The sequence below is a fragment of the Mesoplodon bidens genome (assembly GCF_964165515.1).
Source record: "Mesoplodon bidens genome assembly, chromosome: 20".
Taxonomy (NCBI): Eukaryota; Metazoa; Chordata; class Mammalia; order Artiodactyla; family Ziphiidae; genus Mesoplodon; species Mesoplodon bidens.
In genome coordinates this window covers 24,742,897-24,759,683 of record NC_138181.1, presented here as the reverse complement: position 1 = coordinate 24,759,683, position 16,787 = coordinate 24,742,897, and the positions used below count along the sequence as shown (strand labels likewise).

The following is a 16,787-nucleotide window of genomic DNA, read 5'->3' as shown; positions in this document are numbered from 1 at the left end:
GTGTCCCTTGCAAACTGGAAGGAGCATCCTTTAACTATAATATTCCAGATTTTAGGTAGTAAATCAATTTTTAACCAGTGTTAGACTTCACTAAGTTCTTCAAAAATCATAAAAAATCTATTTTTTAAAAAAGTGGCATGCAGTGAACACTATAAAGAGAACTTTGATATTATACTCAATGACAAGATTCAATAAAATATGGATTCATGCTTTCTCCTATTCACTAAGGTTCAGTTCCTGAAGGACTAAGAGCAAACTTGTTCTGAAAGTGACTTCATCTACATGATAGCCAAAGACTGCAAGTCAGAGGCCCGCATTTCTTTAAATGAATCCATCACGGATCTAGCCAGAAGTCACCAACGAGGTCTTGCATGTAATATTAAATGAGAGAACAGTAAAAGTTCCGAGCTCATAGGAACCACATACATAGTAAGAAGTTTTAAGAAGCACAAAAAAGAATAAATGCCATGTTTTAAAATATCTACACCATTAAACCCTATTTGATCAATTTTATTTAAAAAGTTCTCAAAGGTAACTAAAAATGACTTCGTTCAGGTGGGTCTACAACAGTGCCTCCTCATCAGCCACACCGAAATGATACACGCCAACGTTTGAGAGTAAGGGTACCATCACTTATGCTGATCAAGTCAACAAATTTCAGTACTTACCAATATTTTTAACTCTGCTTTTCAGCTGAGTAGAATGCCTCTTCTTACTCTTTGATTTGGGAGTTTTATCTTTAGATGCCAGGCTGGCCTGTGCAGATGCTTTTCTTGACTTGAATGTTTTAGTTACTGTTGTTGGATCTACTGGGTCAGGCATACTGCTAAAGCTTTCTAATGACTCTTCATCAAATTGGCGTCTTCTCCTACTGGTATCTAATTGACTTTTGCGATTACTATTTGTTGTTTTCTCTACAGACACTGCACATCCAGTCTTGAGAAATGGTTTTTCTACTTCACCTTCTTGGTCATATAACCATGGTGTCCTACTGTTCTCCACCTCCTCTTCGGGCTGTTTTTGATTCCTTACCAATGAAAATAAGTTTTTATATATTATAATGATATATTTCTATATCTACTGAAAACTCCAGATATACTTAATTTACAGTCTACTAGTAGATTCAGGTAAATAAAAACTGTCAACAGGCTATAAAAATATTCCCACAAAATACACATTAAAAATGAAAATATTACACAGGCTAAGGTACTACATTACTTTAAACTTTAATCTTAGACCTTTCTCACTAAACCATTTTCACTACTGAGACTTCCAAACCAAAGATCCAGCATTCATGACGGAAAGAGTGGGAGGGTAAGATCAAGGGAGGACGGGACACACGAGGAAAAAACAAAAACCTTAAAGAAACAACTGAAAAAGAACCCCAGTAAAAAGTCTGGAAACATACATGGATCTGTGTCATCTAAAACAGTTCAAATATAACCAGAATCTGGTGAAAACAATTGGCCATGTAACTAGTAATTTATTTCTCTGCACATTAAGTCTTATTTAGCTGTTAGCTTAGTGTCATTTTCCAAATTTTATCTGCTAAACACTGGCATCCCTTAATATGTTAATAGGTATTCACTGGTTACCTAAATCTGGGAAAAAATACGCAAAACAAAGTTAAACAGGTCTGCAGTACTTCTCAGAACTTTCAATATGCCAATGTGTTTTATAAATGTCTTCAAAGGGAACATAGTGAACACGTCTGAAACTTTTTATTACAGAACCTGACATGGACAACAGAGTTCCTAAGAATATAATTTGGGAGACATTGATCTATAGGGATTAATTCAAGACAAAGATTAGCAAACCTACAGTTTACATGCCAAATTCAGCTTGCTGCATGTTTTATTGTATGGCCTGAGAGCTATGAATGATCTTTATATTCTTAAATCGTTGAAAAAAAAATTAAAAGGAGAAATATAGTTTATGAGACATGAAAATTACATAAAATTCAAATTTCACTGTCCATAAATCAAGTGTTCTTGGAACACAGCAACTTATCTGTTTATATATTGTTTATAAATGCTTCTGTGCAAAAATGGCAGAGATAAATGGTTATGACAGACACTATGGCCTGCAATATTTACTACGTAGTCCTTTATAGGAACAGTTTTCTGACCCGAGCTAACAACTACAATGTTTTATCTGACCTCTTTGTTATCTCCAGCCATTTAATTCAGGGAACCTATAATAGCTGAAATTTTGGAAAGAGATGAGGTCTAATCTGAAGTAGGTCTAACATCTAAAATAATAATACCCAGATGCATCTTTTTTTTTTTTTTACTACCAATTACATATAAACTATAGATAATAATGAAGTAGGGACCTTCCAATAGGAAGACCATTCACTAAAGCTTTGAATAAATGTTTATTGCTTGTGATGACGAGTCATTCAACCACCATTTCTCAATGTCAATTGAGCACTAAACACTGGTTTAGGCTCTGACAATAGAATACTTTCACAGAGTAACACAAGATTTAGTAGGAAAAAAAGGTTAGTGCAGATAAGAAAAGGAATCAGGCAAGGTCAGGGAGGTCTACCACAGGATTCCTGGAAGTTAACACGAAGTTGAATTCTAAGAATTTTTGGTTAATTAAGTAAAAAACAAAACCAAAATGTTCATGATTTAACAATTAAACTGTCAAAATGCTAAATTAAGAGGCTGAGACATGCTACGAATCAAACAAAGGAACCATCACTTTGTAACAACTATCCTCCAGCAGTTAATATTAGTTTCTATTTCTACATCAATTAACAGTGAACTGGTATAACCTTAAAGACAGATATCAAATCAAGGCCAAAGACACTCTATGGGTTAGGTCATATCCTTCCAAAATGAACCTCACAGGACACGCTGATCAAAACTCTGAACCGCTCTTGTACCAGGGTTAGCAGCAGGTATACGCTTGAGTGACATCTGGTAAGATGTCAAAACTTCGTATTCCCAACACTATCAAGTCAGACAATCACAAACATCCTCCCCAATTACATTCTCAAATTACAGATAATTAGATGTAATCACAAAGTGATGTTTAAGCAAATAATGGATTATGTTTACAATCAAGTACCTTTGTTTTTCTGCTCCAACAGAAGAACTACTTTCAAAAGGTTTTGGAAAAGCCATGTATTCTGTTTTCCCTGAAGGATTCTGGGCTAATGGTTGCTGCTGTTCAGTGGGTGTAGAAATATTTTGAGAAAAATCTCCAAAATTACAAGGAAACAAAGGGCTGAAATTCATACCTAATAAATAAAAACAATGGGTAAGACAACAATAAAGAAGCACCTTTAGCCTTAAAATGAAATTTAAAAATAGTTTTAATTAAATAAGCCATTCAAATCCACCAAAAGAAAAATTTGTGATTAAAATAAAGTAACACTCATTTATTCAATCACTGTTTTACAACTCAGTCTGCTATGTTTTCAGCATTGGCGATTCAAAGATAAATACTGATCCCCAACGCCTTAAGAGCTAAAAGTTAGCAAAAATAATGCTTGATATTTATCAGAGTATTACTGGGTACAAGACTCCACTGTAGGCACGTTACATGTTACTTCATTTAATGCTCAAAACAACACTGTGAAATAGGTATTATATTCATTTTACCACTGAGAAAATAGGTTTAGAGATCAAATGCCTAGTAAATGAAAGAGCAGGTTAGATCTCGGGTCTACACAGCTCCAGAGCTTAGGTTCTTTACACTCTATGTGGGAAGTAAAATATAATCACATACTTAATATACAGTGCTGTATCACAGGTATTCACAAACGGCTACTTACAACTTGTGGGAGAAGGGGATCAGGGAGGGTTTCACAAAACTGAACTAGATTCACTGTGAAGAATGAAGTCTTCATACAGGGCTGGCATGGGTATAAGGCATATTATGACAAAAAGGAACTGCATGTGCCATTTCTTACATTACTTGTTACTTAAATGCCTACACAAAAAACGTCTGCTGGGACTTCCCTGGAGGCGCAGTGGTTAAGAATCCGCCTGCCAATGCAGGGGACACAGGTTTGAGCCCTGGTCTGAGAAGATCCCACATGCTGCAGAGCAACTAAGCCCGTGCGCTGCAACTACTGAGCCTGCGCTCTAGAGCCCGTGAGCCACAACGACTGAGCCCACGTGCCAAAACTACTGAAGCCTGCGCGCCTAGAGCCTGTGCTCCGCCACAAGAGAAGCCACCACAATGAGAAGCCTGCGCACTCAACAAAGAGTAGCCCCCGCTCGCCGCAACTAGAGAAAGCCTGCAAGCCGCAACGAAGACCCAATACAGGCAAGGAAGGAAGGAAGGAAGGAAGGAAGGAAGGAAGGGAGGGAGGGAGGGAGGGAGGAAGGAAGGAAGGAAGGAAGGAAGGAAGGAAGGAAGGAAGGAAGGAAGAAATAGATTTTTAAAAAAGTCTGCTGCCAATATTAACCCACACCTAAGAACTAAAAACCTTGTTAAATTGTTGAACGCCATTGCTTTTATAATCCTGTTAAGAAAATACACTGTATCTGTGCATATTCATGTTCACAAAGCCCTCCCAACCCTTTTCCTCTTCCTGTATTCTCTGGCAAACACCTTCAACTCCTCTCCCTTCATGACTCGCCTCACGTAACTGATCATCCTACCTCCAGAATGTCTTTAAAATTACTCCTTTTTCTTTACCGCTACCGCCGTTGCCTTAGGTCAAGCTGCCATTCCTTCCCGGCTGTTACTGCAACAGCCTTCCAGTCACCATCTATACCCTCAGCACGTTCCCTCCAATCTCCATCAACACTACCGCTAGTGTAATCTTTTTACAACATAAATCTCATGCTATTCCTCTGCTCAAAATCCTCCAATGGCCCCTCTAGTAAGCAGCGGAAAGTCTAAGCTTCTTTGCGCAGCACAAAGGCCTCCAGTGCTCTCCAGCCACATCAACTACTTCTTCCCCTGTCATGGCCCTAAACACCAGCCACACTTCATGACCTCTAAATTCCCTAAGTAATATACTGTTCCATTGCTTTGTAACTCTAAGTGGTTCCATTCATCAGAAAGTCCTTTCCCTTCTAATCTCCCTGGAAAAAAATTATATTCATTCTTTAGCTTTAATATCACTTTCTTTAGAAAAAAAGATTTGCTGATAATCTCTTGCCCCAAGGAACAGTAGGCCATTCACCTCATCTGCACCACTGCTACAGCACCCATGGCAAAGCACTAAGCACTTATTAACATTCTTAGCTTCTTCACTAGACTCTAAGTTCCTTAAAGCATCAGGCTTAACATCTTTGAATCCCAGTCATTTATATAGTGCCTGGCACATGACAGGTACAGAAAAAGTCTGAATAAAAGCCTAAACTAAGTAAAAGTAAATATAAGCCTAAACCAAACACCTTTACTCTAGTGGTATATCTCCCTACTAAGACACAAAGCTCCTCTACAAGAGCGTTGCCTTATTCACCTCTCCTCTCCTAATACTTTACACAGTGCCTGATGTACAGCAGCCAGTAGACAGGTTAATTCCCTTTCTCCTTGATAAATAGTTGTTGAGTAATTCAAAGGTAAAAGACTAAGCAATCATTCATAATTTACTTAATTTCATTAGCAACCACATTCAGTTTAAGCGTTCACTATAAAGAATCAATGTAGAAAAGAGTTTATAACTTTCTTTGCAAACATTTCCTACCACTCCAAAAGGGACTGATAAAAATCCATGCAATAGACAAATGTTATTCTTAAACACTCTGCATTTATTTATTTTCATTTAAGTTTTCAGCCACTTACCTGGTGCAAATGATGAAAAATTAGTAAACCCCGGTAGGTTGAACAGATTTACAGGCTGTGCTGGAAAGCTGAAAGGACAAAATAAACTGGGAGAAGGAGGGTGTGATGCACTACTGACTCTTTCCTTGCTTCCAGGTTTTTCCGGATGATTCTGTTGGCGCATAAGTTCATTTAGCATTTGCTTCAACCTGTAAAAATTTAAGGAGTCAGTAATTTAAAGATCAGTTATATTACCATCTACGTAAAGTACATCCAGAAAGAATATATGTAAGACATGATTCAACAGTATGTGGAACAAACTGACTGCTCTGATGTTTACTACAACAATTATCTGCTTGTCCTGCATGCTTAGTTCAGTAACTTAGCCTTTGCAGCAAGAACTGCGCTTATGAGCACTTCTAACAGATAGTAGGCATAATTACAACAAACTCATTGTTTTATATTGCTGTTTACAGCTTTACTGAGGTATAATTTACACACTATACAACCTACCTAAGGTAAGTGTAAAGTTGAGTACTATAAAATTTTTTTTAAAAGTCAGGTCCACGGTATTAAAAAGGAACATTGAGCAATATCTCTGCTTATAAAATTCTCAGGTGTCAGAATATTCGAAAATGATATTTGGTTCACGCTCTTTTCTCCCAGAAGGTAACTGTAAAACTCTTGCTTAGTTTTAGCACTTACTACACACTCTCACTACTTCTAAGAAACAGATTACCTTTGTACATTATTCTGTTGCCATGTTAGCTGGGTATAGCACTGGTTCAACTGGTGCATTATAAGGTGTACTTGAGGAGATGCAACATTGCTGGGCATAACACTGTAAGGGCCCGTGAGAAGAGTTTGTAGCAGACAAGACAGAGTCTGTGGAAAGAAAATTTTCAGAATAGTTGCCGATGACATGAGAAAAATGTGTACTGCTTCAAAAACAAGATAAAAAAATTCTACTTTACCTGCTGGTCTTGCATCAAAGTCTGACAAATACTGACACTGAAATCAAGTTGTTTCTTTAGCTGATTGATTTGTTCTTGCCACTGTTCTTTCTCTTCTACATAAGAGAGTTCTGACACCCAGCGAAGGTTTTCCTGACGCTGCATGCTGATATTCTGTTGTCTTGTCCTGGCTAAAGGACGATAATTTCCATCTGCTGAAAAAGGGCGATTGTTCTTCCACCTAACACAAGATTTAAAGCATTAGGTCATCTTATGTAATTATTTGTTTTTTAAAATCTGGCAATAAACCATGATACCCTGGTCCATACACCTGTATTCTCTTCACAGGACTTAAAACGTATGGAAAATAGAATGAGAAAAATTCTGGATTTCTAGTCTTGTACAATATCATTTTTCATTCCTTTCGAATCTTTTTTCATTTATGTTTTACCGAGAAGTGTCTATATAATTCTGTATTCTTCAAAATGAAAACAGTTATGGGACTTCCCTGGTGGCACAGTGGTTAAGACTCCACACTCCCAATGCAGGGGGCCTGGTTCGATCCCTGGTCAGGGAACTAGATCCCACATGCATGTGGCAACTAAGAGTTCGCATGCCACAACTAAGGGGCCCGCATGCCGCAACTAAGGAGCTGGCGAGCTGCAACTAAGGAGTCTACCTGCCGCAATTAAGACCCAGTGCAACCAAATAAATAAATATTAAAAATAGGGAAAGTCTGCCATTAAAAAAAAAAATGAAAATAGTTATAGTTATTACACCACAAGCATTTTTCCACTCTTCATGCTTTAAGCTTAGCCACATAACATTCCATCGAGTGGAATTACTTAACCATCTTTTATACATGAAACATTTTCCAGTTATAAATAAAAACGTAGTAAATATTTTTGTTGTTAGATATTTTTCACTATCTATGATTTTTATTTTTGCTTAATTCCCCAAAACAAGAGTGAAGATCAAAGCTTATCAATCTTGATCTTATCTAGCTGGAATCTATCTCGACGACAGTACTCTTGTGATACAATAAATATCATATTTAGTCTTTGTCCCAGGTTCCCAGCACAGAGCTCCTAAAACTCTTGGCCATCTCCTGAGTGATGACTGTCTTTTGTTATTCATAATGAGCTCCTTCTTGTCAGGCCCTAGTTATCTTCATGATGAGGGCTAGTCACCCGAAAAACCAACCAGGTGTTGGGGGTTGGAACTTTTAGCCCCATCCCCCAACTTTCACGGAGGGAGATTGAGCTTCATCGTCAATGGCCAGTGATTTAGTCAATTCTTTCTATGTAAAGAAACCTCCGTAACAACTCCTCAACAAGGTGGTTAGGACAGCTTCTGGGTCATGAACACAGTGAAGTGCTGGGAGGCTGGTGTGCCCAGAGAGGGTATAAAAGCTCTGTGCCCCTCCCCAACCCATCCCATCTCTTTCACTTAGTTGTTCTTGAGTAGTATCTTTCATAAGAAGTCAGTAAACAGAAGTATTTTCCAGAGTTCTATGAGTTGTTTTAGCAAATTATGGAACCTGAAGAGGGGCTGTGGGAAACACCAAATATGTAGCCAAGTCAGACAGAAGTGTGGGTGCCCTGAAGACTTGAGACTTTAAAGCGGCACCTAAAGTGAGGCACTTGGGCTTCCCTGGTGGCGCAGTGGTTGAGAGTCCGCCTGCCAACGCAGGGGACACGGGTTCGTGCCGCGGTCCGGGAGGCTCCCACATGCCGTGGAGCGGCTAGGCCTGTGAGCCATGGCCACTGAGCCTGCGCATCTGGAGCCTGTGCTCCGCAACAGGAGAGGCCACAGCGGTGACAGGCCCGCGTACCGCAAAAAAATAAAAAATAAAAAATAAAGTGAGGCACTCTTGTGGGACTGAGCCTCTTAACCTGTGGGCTCTGCCCTGACTCCAAGTAGTTAGTGGTGGAATTAAATTACATTGTAGGACACACACAGTTGGTTCAGAGAACTGAAGAACTGCTTGGAGTCAGAAAGACCTGAGACTCTTCAAATCAAGCAAAAAATTAAAACAGTGAAACTAACCTATTTTTAGCTTCCTTTACATTATAGGAGTTATGATTTGCGCTGCTAGGACGACACACGGAAAAACTAACCTATTTTTAGTTTCCTTTACATTATAGGAGTTATGATTTGAGCTGCTAGGAGGACACACGGAAAAGCTATCATGGGAGCCGGCGTCTTGCTCCTCCTCCTCCTCGTCTTCATCTGTCCGAACAACTGCTTCAGAAAGGTAACCATCTTCATCTCCTTCTTCATCTAGTGCACACTGGGTAGAACCTCCCCAAGTTGCCATTGTTCTAGAGATTAAGAGACAACACATGAGATCATTCTGGAGATGAGCTAAATACTTTACCGCCTATTATGTACCAGACACTGTACCAAAAAAAGAAAAAATATATATATATATATATATCACTGCACCAAAAAAAGCGTATGTATATATGTATATATATATGTATATGCATATGTGTGTGTATATAAAATTTCATTTAGTCATAGTAACTATGAGATGGGTGGTACTCTCCAACTGCTGTTATAACCTGTTTACAGAAAACAATTCTTCATATAAATTAAACTAGTAATCATATCCCCTGGAACTTATTCCTAAACTAAACCCCTCTCAACTTTCAACTTTTCCTTGAGTCACGGTTTTCTAGATCAGAGTTATCCAGTAGAACTTTCTGCAATAGTAGTAATAATCTATATCTGTGCTGTCCAATAGAGTAGCCATTAAGTACACATAACTAATGAGCACCTAAAATGTGGCTGGTGTGACAGAGAAAATGAAGTTTTAATTTTATTTAACTTTAAATAGCCACCTACATCTAGTGGCTGCCGTACTGGAAAGCACAAGTCTAGACCCATGGTTCTCAAACTGAGATGTTTAACAAAACAATATAAAGAACTTTTTTAAAGTATAGATGTGTGGTACACAGAACACAATAAAATACTGAAGATATAGTTTGATCAATAAAATTCATATTGGCACTCCAAGAACAGGAATAGTTCTTTTATGAGTACGAAAGAGAGTAAGGTTTAGTGCAATGTTGCAGAAATGCCATCTGATACCAAAAGATTAGGTCATAACAAATTTGGATTTCAAAAGTTTAGATCTGAATACTACTATAAAGATAATTAACTGATCTTATAACCAATTCTTTTAGAAATATTCTAAATATGGAAATTTCAAACATAAATCCTAAAAACTGAATGTTTTATACAATAAAATGTTTTCAAATTCTTAGGAAATTTACAAATAGCAGATACTCAATTTAAGTTAAAAAAAAAGCACTTATTTCTGGCCTGACAGAAAAGCACTACAAAGTATCAAGCATTTTCTTTTTATAAACTTGAAACTTAACTAAGAAAATAAGGCTTATATACTCAAGAAAATCTGTATCACCGTTTGAGCAAGTGTCTTAGAAATTTTTTAAAAAGAGAGAAAGGTGATGCTGTGAGAAGTTAGGACAGAAAGTAGCTGGATTTAGTCAAACTAAGTCACAAAGGTGATGCTTAAAACACAAGTCTCACTGCAACAGCAGATTTGTGCTATGATGCAGAGGGGAAATGAGGCTGCCTATCCTACAGGCCGTAAGGAGGTGATATTTTAAGAAAAGGTTTCAGCAGCTCTCTTACTTTTCTGTTCTACTCTGTTGAGGTGTACACAGGTTCTCAGACCCATCACTTCTCAGTGAAACAGCCACTGGAGATGTAGTTTCAGCCAGACCTTGCCTCCTCTGATGTTCAGCCATCAAAGCTTCAAGCTGCTTTCTTCTCTGTCGCAGCTCTTCCCTTAACATTTCGTGTCTTCGCATTTCTGACCACAACTGTTATTTTAAAAATTAAGTCAAGTTGGTGTAAATATCTGGACTTGTTTTAGCCTTAAAGAAAAACAGCCTAATACTATTGTCAATACCAACAAATATTTCTATTCTCACTCTATCCTTTTTACACTGAGACACCCAAGAAGGTCAAAATGATATTTTAGTAATAAGAAAAAATTAGGCAATCAGTAATTCTTTATGAAAACAGGTAGCACCCAAGTATACTTTATCAACTATTAAAAGAAAAGAAAGTTACAATGTTTTCTATAAATCCCATATAAATAAAATGCCAAAGGACAGGTTTTTCTAACTGAAATGATTACTATTTACTATAACTAACCCTTACATATAATTCTGCCAAATATTTGCTAATAAAGGGCAAGGCTATTTTGAAAATATACCAACTTAATTACTTTTTGGAAAAAATTATTTCTTCCCACAACTAAAAGACACATAATAGGCTACATTTAAAAACATGTTTCACAGATATTCAGTTTTCTTCCTTAAGACCCAGCAACAAGGTACAACATACAATACCTCATTATCTACCACTGAAGAATCATCATGTTCAAAAGCAGGTTTGCTTGTACTGGCTTCATTTTCATTAACAGTTGGGGTTGAAGTAACAGCTGGCATACACTTTTTTGTGGGACAATGACCTACACTAGTGGCTGACAGCTAAAAAAGAATTAAAACTATTATGAGGAATTAAAGCAATTATATGTTAATTTCGTAAAAGCAATTATTTCACTGCTTCTCTAGGGCTCTAGTATCATATTTAATTTATTACCACCAGACTTCAATTGCCATCATGATCTAAAGAAAATCTGACATAAGCAAACAAAGATGAAAACACAGGCTAAAGTTGAACAGTAGTAACCAACCCTCCGAAACAACAGAGACATGAGGGATAAAATGTTACTGTGGAAAATTTCACATACTCAACCCAACTCCGACATATATTCCTCTGCACATTATTTAGATTGGGAACGAGAAAAAAAGGATTAGATAAAGTAGAAAAGGTAAGCGTCTAAAAAATAAAGTTATATTAGAAATATCACTTGATATGTTTCCCTTTCTTTGAAAACAAAACCTGACTGAAGAATAAAGCTAACCAATAAAGTGTAGGAAAAATCTCAAAAAAGAATTGATGTTCCCTTCCCATATTAACCTTCCTCCTAATTACCTGACGTGGTCAAAGACTGCACATTCTCTGTTCAACTCAAAAACCCATGCATAGGGTACTATTTAATAAGCATATATACATTTAATATTCAAACTACAAAAATAATATTTTAATTTCCCTAAAAAACTCATGATGGCTTAACAGCTTTATTATGTAATTTTAGGCCAGTAAAAAATGGAAATGCTAGGGCTTCCCTGGTGGCGCAGTGGTTGAGAATCTGCCTGCCAATGCAGGGGACACGGGTTCGAGCCCTGGTCTGGGAGGATCCCACATGCCGCGGAGCAACTAAGCCCGTGAGCCACAACTACTGAGCCTGCGTGTCTGGAGCCTGTGCTCCGCGACAAGAGAGGTCATGATAGTGAGAGGCCCGTGCACTGCGATGAAGGGTGGCCCCCGCTTGCCACAACTAGAGAAAGCCCTCGCACAGAAATGAAGACCCAACACAGCCCCAAATAAATAAATTAAAAAAAAAAAAAAAGGAAATGCTAGTCCCTTAACTCCAAGTTCAAGCCAGAATATTTTAATATAATACATAGTTATAAACACTCATGTTCTGAATCTACAGCCAGCCAGCCCAAAAAGTGAAAGAATGGGAATAATTAGAGTCAATTCCTATGTGCTACCTTTCACAGTATAAATGTACATCCTCAACACATTTCATTTGTCCATCCATTTCATTAATCATAAAATTAAGATATAAATCTATCAAATTAGCACTAAAAAAAGACAAAGAGTACTTTCAGTTGACACTAAGATTTTAAATATCTTTCTTCAGACAAACAGAAAGAAAGAAATTTCCTAATTACCTGTAGGTCAGGACATGCCTTTTGCAATGCTTGAATTTTCTCTTGAATCTCAATCAGTTTCTTTCTTTCTTCCTGCAATTGTTTGAGCTCTCTCTGTTGCTGCTGTAGTTTAGCCTCATAAAATTTCTCTCTATAATTAAATTGACATTATATTTGTGGACTCCAGTAAATCTGATGATAGCATTAAGCACGATGTAATACAGTACCTAGCAGAGTACCTTCTCTCTAACAGGCACTAAACTTTTATGACCTGAAAGCCAGAAGCTTAACATACCTTGCCTTTTCATTTACTCCAGCATCTTTCTGTGTTTTATTGGTATTTCCTCTAGCGTTATTTGCATTTTGTTTGGTGTCTTCTTCTGCTGGGTAGAAATCATCCAAATTTGAGGTACTGGCAGAGATAACTCCTTGATCTGCTGTATCATCATCCTAAAACAGCATCATTATATTAAAACAATCTTGATATCTAAAGACATTATCCAATTCATACCTTAGTAAATACAACTAGGTTGTAAAATTAACATAAAATTTAAAGCAGTAGGGAAAGCATATGATTTTGAGCAATGAAATTCACCCTCTACCAATGGCAGGAAATAAAGTACTAAAACTAAAAACAGTACATTAATAATTTGAGTTGCCAATTACCCAGCAATGGCAAGCACTAGTTTGCCTTTTCTTTCCTTGGCCAGATTCTAAAATCAAAGAAGAGCTTTCTAGAGAATATGAAAAAGATACAAAATATATCATTGGAGCTGGGAACTCTTGATATTAGACACTTTTTCTTCAGATGTGACTTTTACATTAACAATTTAACAACCAATGTCTATTATCACTTGTTCACTTAAAAAGCTTTCCATTTCCTCACTTTGGTCTTTAGTTTGCCAAACAAGTACCAATGGCTCACAATACAAAAACGAATGAGAATGTACCACCTCAAATCTGTAACTACTGGAAAAACAACAAAAGTTCATATCTTCCTAACAGTAGATACGTATCCTCTGTTGAAATCAATGTGCTTATTAAAATGGAGGACTGGGCTGGCGGCGCATTGGTTAAGAATCCGCCTGCCAATGCAGGGGACATGGGTTCAATCCCTGGTCCGGGAAGATCCCACACGCTGCGGAGCAACTAAGCCTATGCACCACAACTACTGAGCCTGCGCTCTAGAGCCCGTGAGCCACAACTACTGAGCCCGCATGCCACAACTACTGACGCCCGTGCACCTAAAGTCCGTGCTCTGCAACAAGAGAAGCCACCACAATGAGAAGCCCACACACTGCAATGAAGAGTAGCCCCCGCTCACCACAACTAGAAAAAGCCCACATGCAGCAACAAAGACCCGACGTAGCCAAAAATATATAAATTTATTTTTTAAAAATCTTATTTAAAAAAATGGAGGATTGGAGGTAACCTATGACATTTTCTTAAAAACATTTAATATTGGGCTTCCCTGGTGGTGCAGTGGTTGAGAGTCCGCCTGCCAATGCAGGGGACACGGGTTTGTGCCTCAGTCCGGGAAGATCCCACATGCTGCTGAGCAGCTAGGCCCGTGAGCCATGGCCACTGAGCCTGCGCATCCGGAGCCTGTGCTCCGCAATGGAAGAAGCCACAACAGTGAGAGGCCCGTGTACCACAAAAAAAAAAAAAAAAAATTTTAATATTGTATACTTTATATTTACTCATGCTTTCCCTGCAGAAATCAACTGAAACTTTAACCTTTGGAAATAGAGAGTTAAAGCTAACTTTGATTGTAAAACTGTCTAATCGATTTTAAGCTTATAGACATGGTGTTATTCTGGTCTTCTCGTCAATCTAAAAGCTAATCTGATTTATTACTAAAATGGTAAGATTAAAAAGAAACTGAGTTGGGACTCAAAAACAGAGAAGCTGGATCATGAGGCATTTTCCCACAATAAAAAAAGTGGAAAAACCAAAGTATGAAAAAAAAAACTACATAAAGTTTCAGATTGTCACATGAGAGTGTCTGACCAACTGAAATGATATAAACTCCGAAGCTAAAAGTAACTGACTAAAGAATTATTGTTTCAACACAGGCTGCATCACAGACTAAGGAACCATATAAGGGCCATATAAATTGTCTAAGCTAATCTATCAAGAAGAGTAATAATAGTTTTTTACAATCATGATAACTATATAACTGTTTAAACCTTCTCCTGAGTCTCTTGGGAAAGGATACAAGTAAGGGCACAAGCAAAAGAAGACTACCCTTAATAAAAAAAGTAAAATGTATCAATCTTAAACATATTTTTTTTTAATAGCTCTCAGAATGAGGACCCTTAATCCCTCTGTGTTGCAGTTTTCTCATTTTTCATACATGTTATTTCAGGTCTTAGAACACTCACTAAAGCAAAAGAGCTGCATTCAACATAAGCCTGAAATTAAGTTGATTCATCTATAAGCCACCAAGTTATTCATCATTTCTGATCTATTATTCCCACTCTGGGCAATACATCTAAGGAGAGGAGTCATAAAGAAAAAATGAGAAAGTAATTAACAAGTACAATGATGTTCAAGATAGCACGACCTATATTATTCTTTGCTCTAGAAGCTGTCTTCATGGTTTCAAATGGAACTACTGTCTTACGATCAAAGTTCAAAAAGTAAAAAAGATGTTTAGAAACATCTCCTGTCCATCCCTTTCCCCAATTCCATTCTCCACAGGTAACCAGTAATATCAGTTTATGTATCTGTCTACAGTTATACTTTGAATATATAAGCAAAAATATATACATGTGTATATAAACCTGTATGTGTTTGTCTGTATACATGTGTTTATGCTCCTTCTTCCCTTCAACACACCTTCTTACAACAGGAAAACCTTAGAAAAAGCCAAAAGCCAATTCCAGTAATGGTTAAAAAAGCTATATGGTATCATTTTATAAAATAAAATGTAATCAAAGGTATAAGGAAATGGATTCATCCACCACTGCTTAGATATCAATTAATATAGTCATTCTGGAGAGCAATTAAGCAGTGCCCATTAAAATTAAAATGTGCATAAACTCTGGCAAAGCAATTCCACTTCTTCACATCTGCTCTTGAAAAACACAAATGCACCACAAAGCTTGTGAAAGAATGTTCATTGGAGTGTTGTTTCTAAATAGTGAAAAACTGGAAACAACAAAAGTAAACATCAATAGGATGTTAGATTAACTAAACTAAGGTCCACTGATACTACAGAAAACTATGTTGCAGCTAAAAAAGAACTGTATTTACTATATATATATATACACATATATATAAAAAACATATGCAAAGTAGTATCTGTGAAGGAGAATGGGATTATGAATGAAGGCTCAGAGGGAGTTTACTAGTAGTGTTTCCCTTTATTTAAAAATGGGAGCACATTCATCTTTCACTTTAGTAATTCAAAATAAGTAGCATTCCAAAAGAAGTTGTGAATAACAATTGAATTTTTTTATTCACAAAAAAATTGCTTTTCTATACATTAGTGTGGTTAATTTTAATGTTCTATACTTCATTTTTTTCAACCTAACACAAGCTAAGCAAACCTAAATGAAAACAAATCACTCATTAATTTTACCAGAAGTTTTTTGGCTTCCAAAAATCATATAAATTTCAATACTTTAGGAAGTCTCTCTTAAAGATATTTTTATAGTGATTATGTTACTGAGAAAAGAATATATATATATATATATATATATATATATATATATATATATATAAAACAGATGAAAAGGAATGATTTTAAGAAGTTCAATCATTCTTAGAAAGTTTTATACCTAGTCTAATAAACTGCAAAAAGCCTTTGGACCACATCAGTCAATACAGAAGTGTTAATAGTTACATAATTTCACGTTCATACATTCAAATAGCTTTTTAAAATTTACAACTAATAGTTCCAACTTTACTTGTTTGGCCTTACTGAATAAGACAATATGGTTTTTCTTCTACATCAAGTGAGTTAAGATCTGAGCCAGAATGTCAGTCTCAACTCTGGCTCTGACAATGGTATAACTCTGGCCAATTAACACCTTTAATCTGTGTATCTGCCTCACTGAGATGTTACCAAGTTCTACGTGATATAGAACTGGGGTCTCCAGCAAAAAAACAAACAAACCTGTTTTTGTAATAGTTATACTGGTACACAGCCATGCTCATCTGTTTGCATACTGTCTATCGCTGCTTTTGCACTGAGTAGTTGTGACAGAAACTGTATAGCCCACAAAGCCTAAAGTATTTATACTAAGTCACCCTTAGAAAAAGTTTGCTG

General features: G+C 36.9%; 1 protein-coding gene across 21 annotated transcripts in view; it reads right to left on the bottom strand.

Moving 5' to 3' along the window:
- PCM1 (pericentriolar material 1) overlaps nt 1-16,787 on the bottom strand; it is a 90,146-nt gene that overhangs the window by 38,082 nt on the left and 35,277 nt on the right. For all 21 annotated transcript variants that reach the window (XM_081220965.1, XM_081220979.1, XM_081220966.1 and 18 more), the window contains 10 exons: nt 12,807-12,961; nt 12,533-12,662; nt 11,078-11,218; nt 10,353-10,543; nt 8,810-9,013; nt 6,711-6,930; nt 6,476-6,621; nt 5,758-5,945; nt 3,079-3,250; nt 669-1,027 (listed from right to left, as the gene is read on the bottom strand). In XM_081220965.1, coding sequence (XP_081077091.1) covers nt 669-1,027; nt 3,079-3,250; nt 5,758-5,945; nt 6,476-6,621; nt 6,711-6,930; nt 8,810-9,013; nt 10,353-10,543; nt 11,078-11,218; nt 12,533-12,662; nt 12,807-12,961 — 1,906 coding nt within the window. The remainder of the gene's footprint in view (nt 1-668; nt 1,028-3,078; nt 3,251-5,757; nt 5,946-6,475; nt 6,622-6,710; nt 6,931-8,809; nt 9,014-10,352; nt 10,544-11,077; nt 11,219-12,532; nt 12,663-12,806; nt 12,962-16,787) is intronic.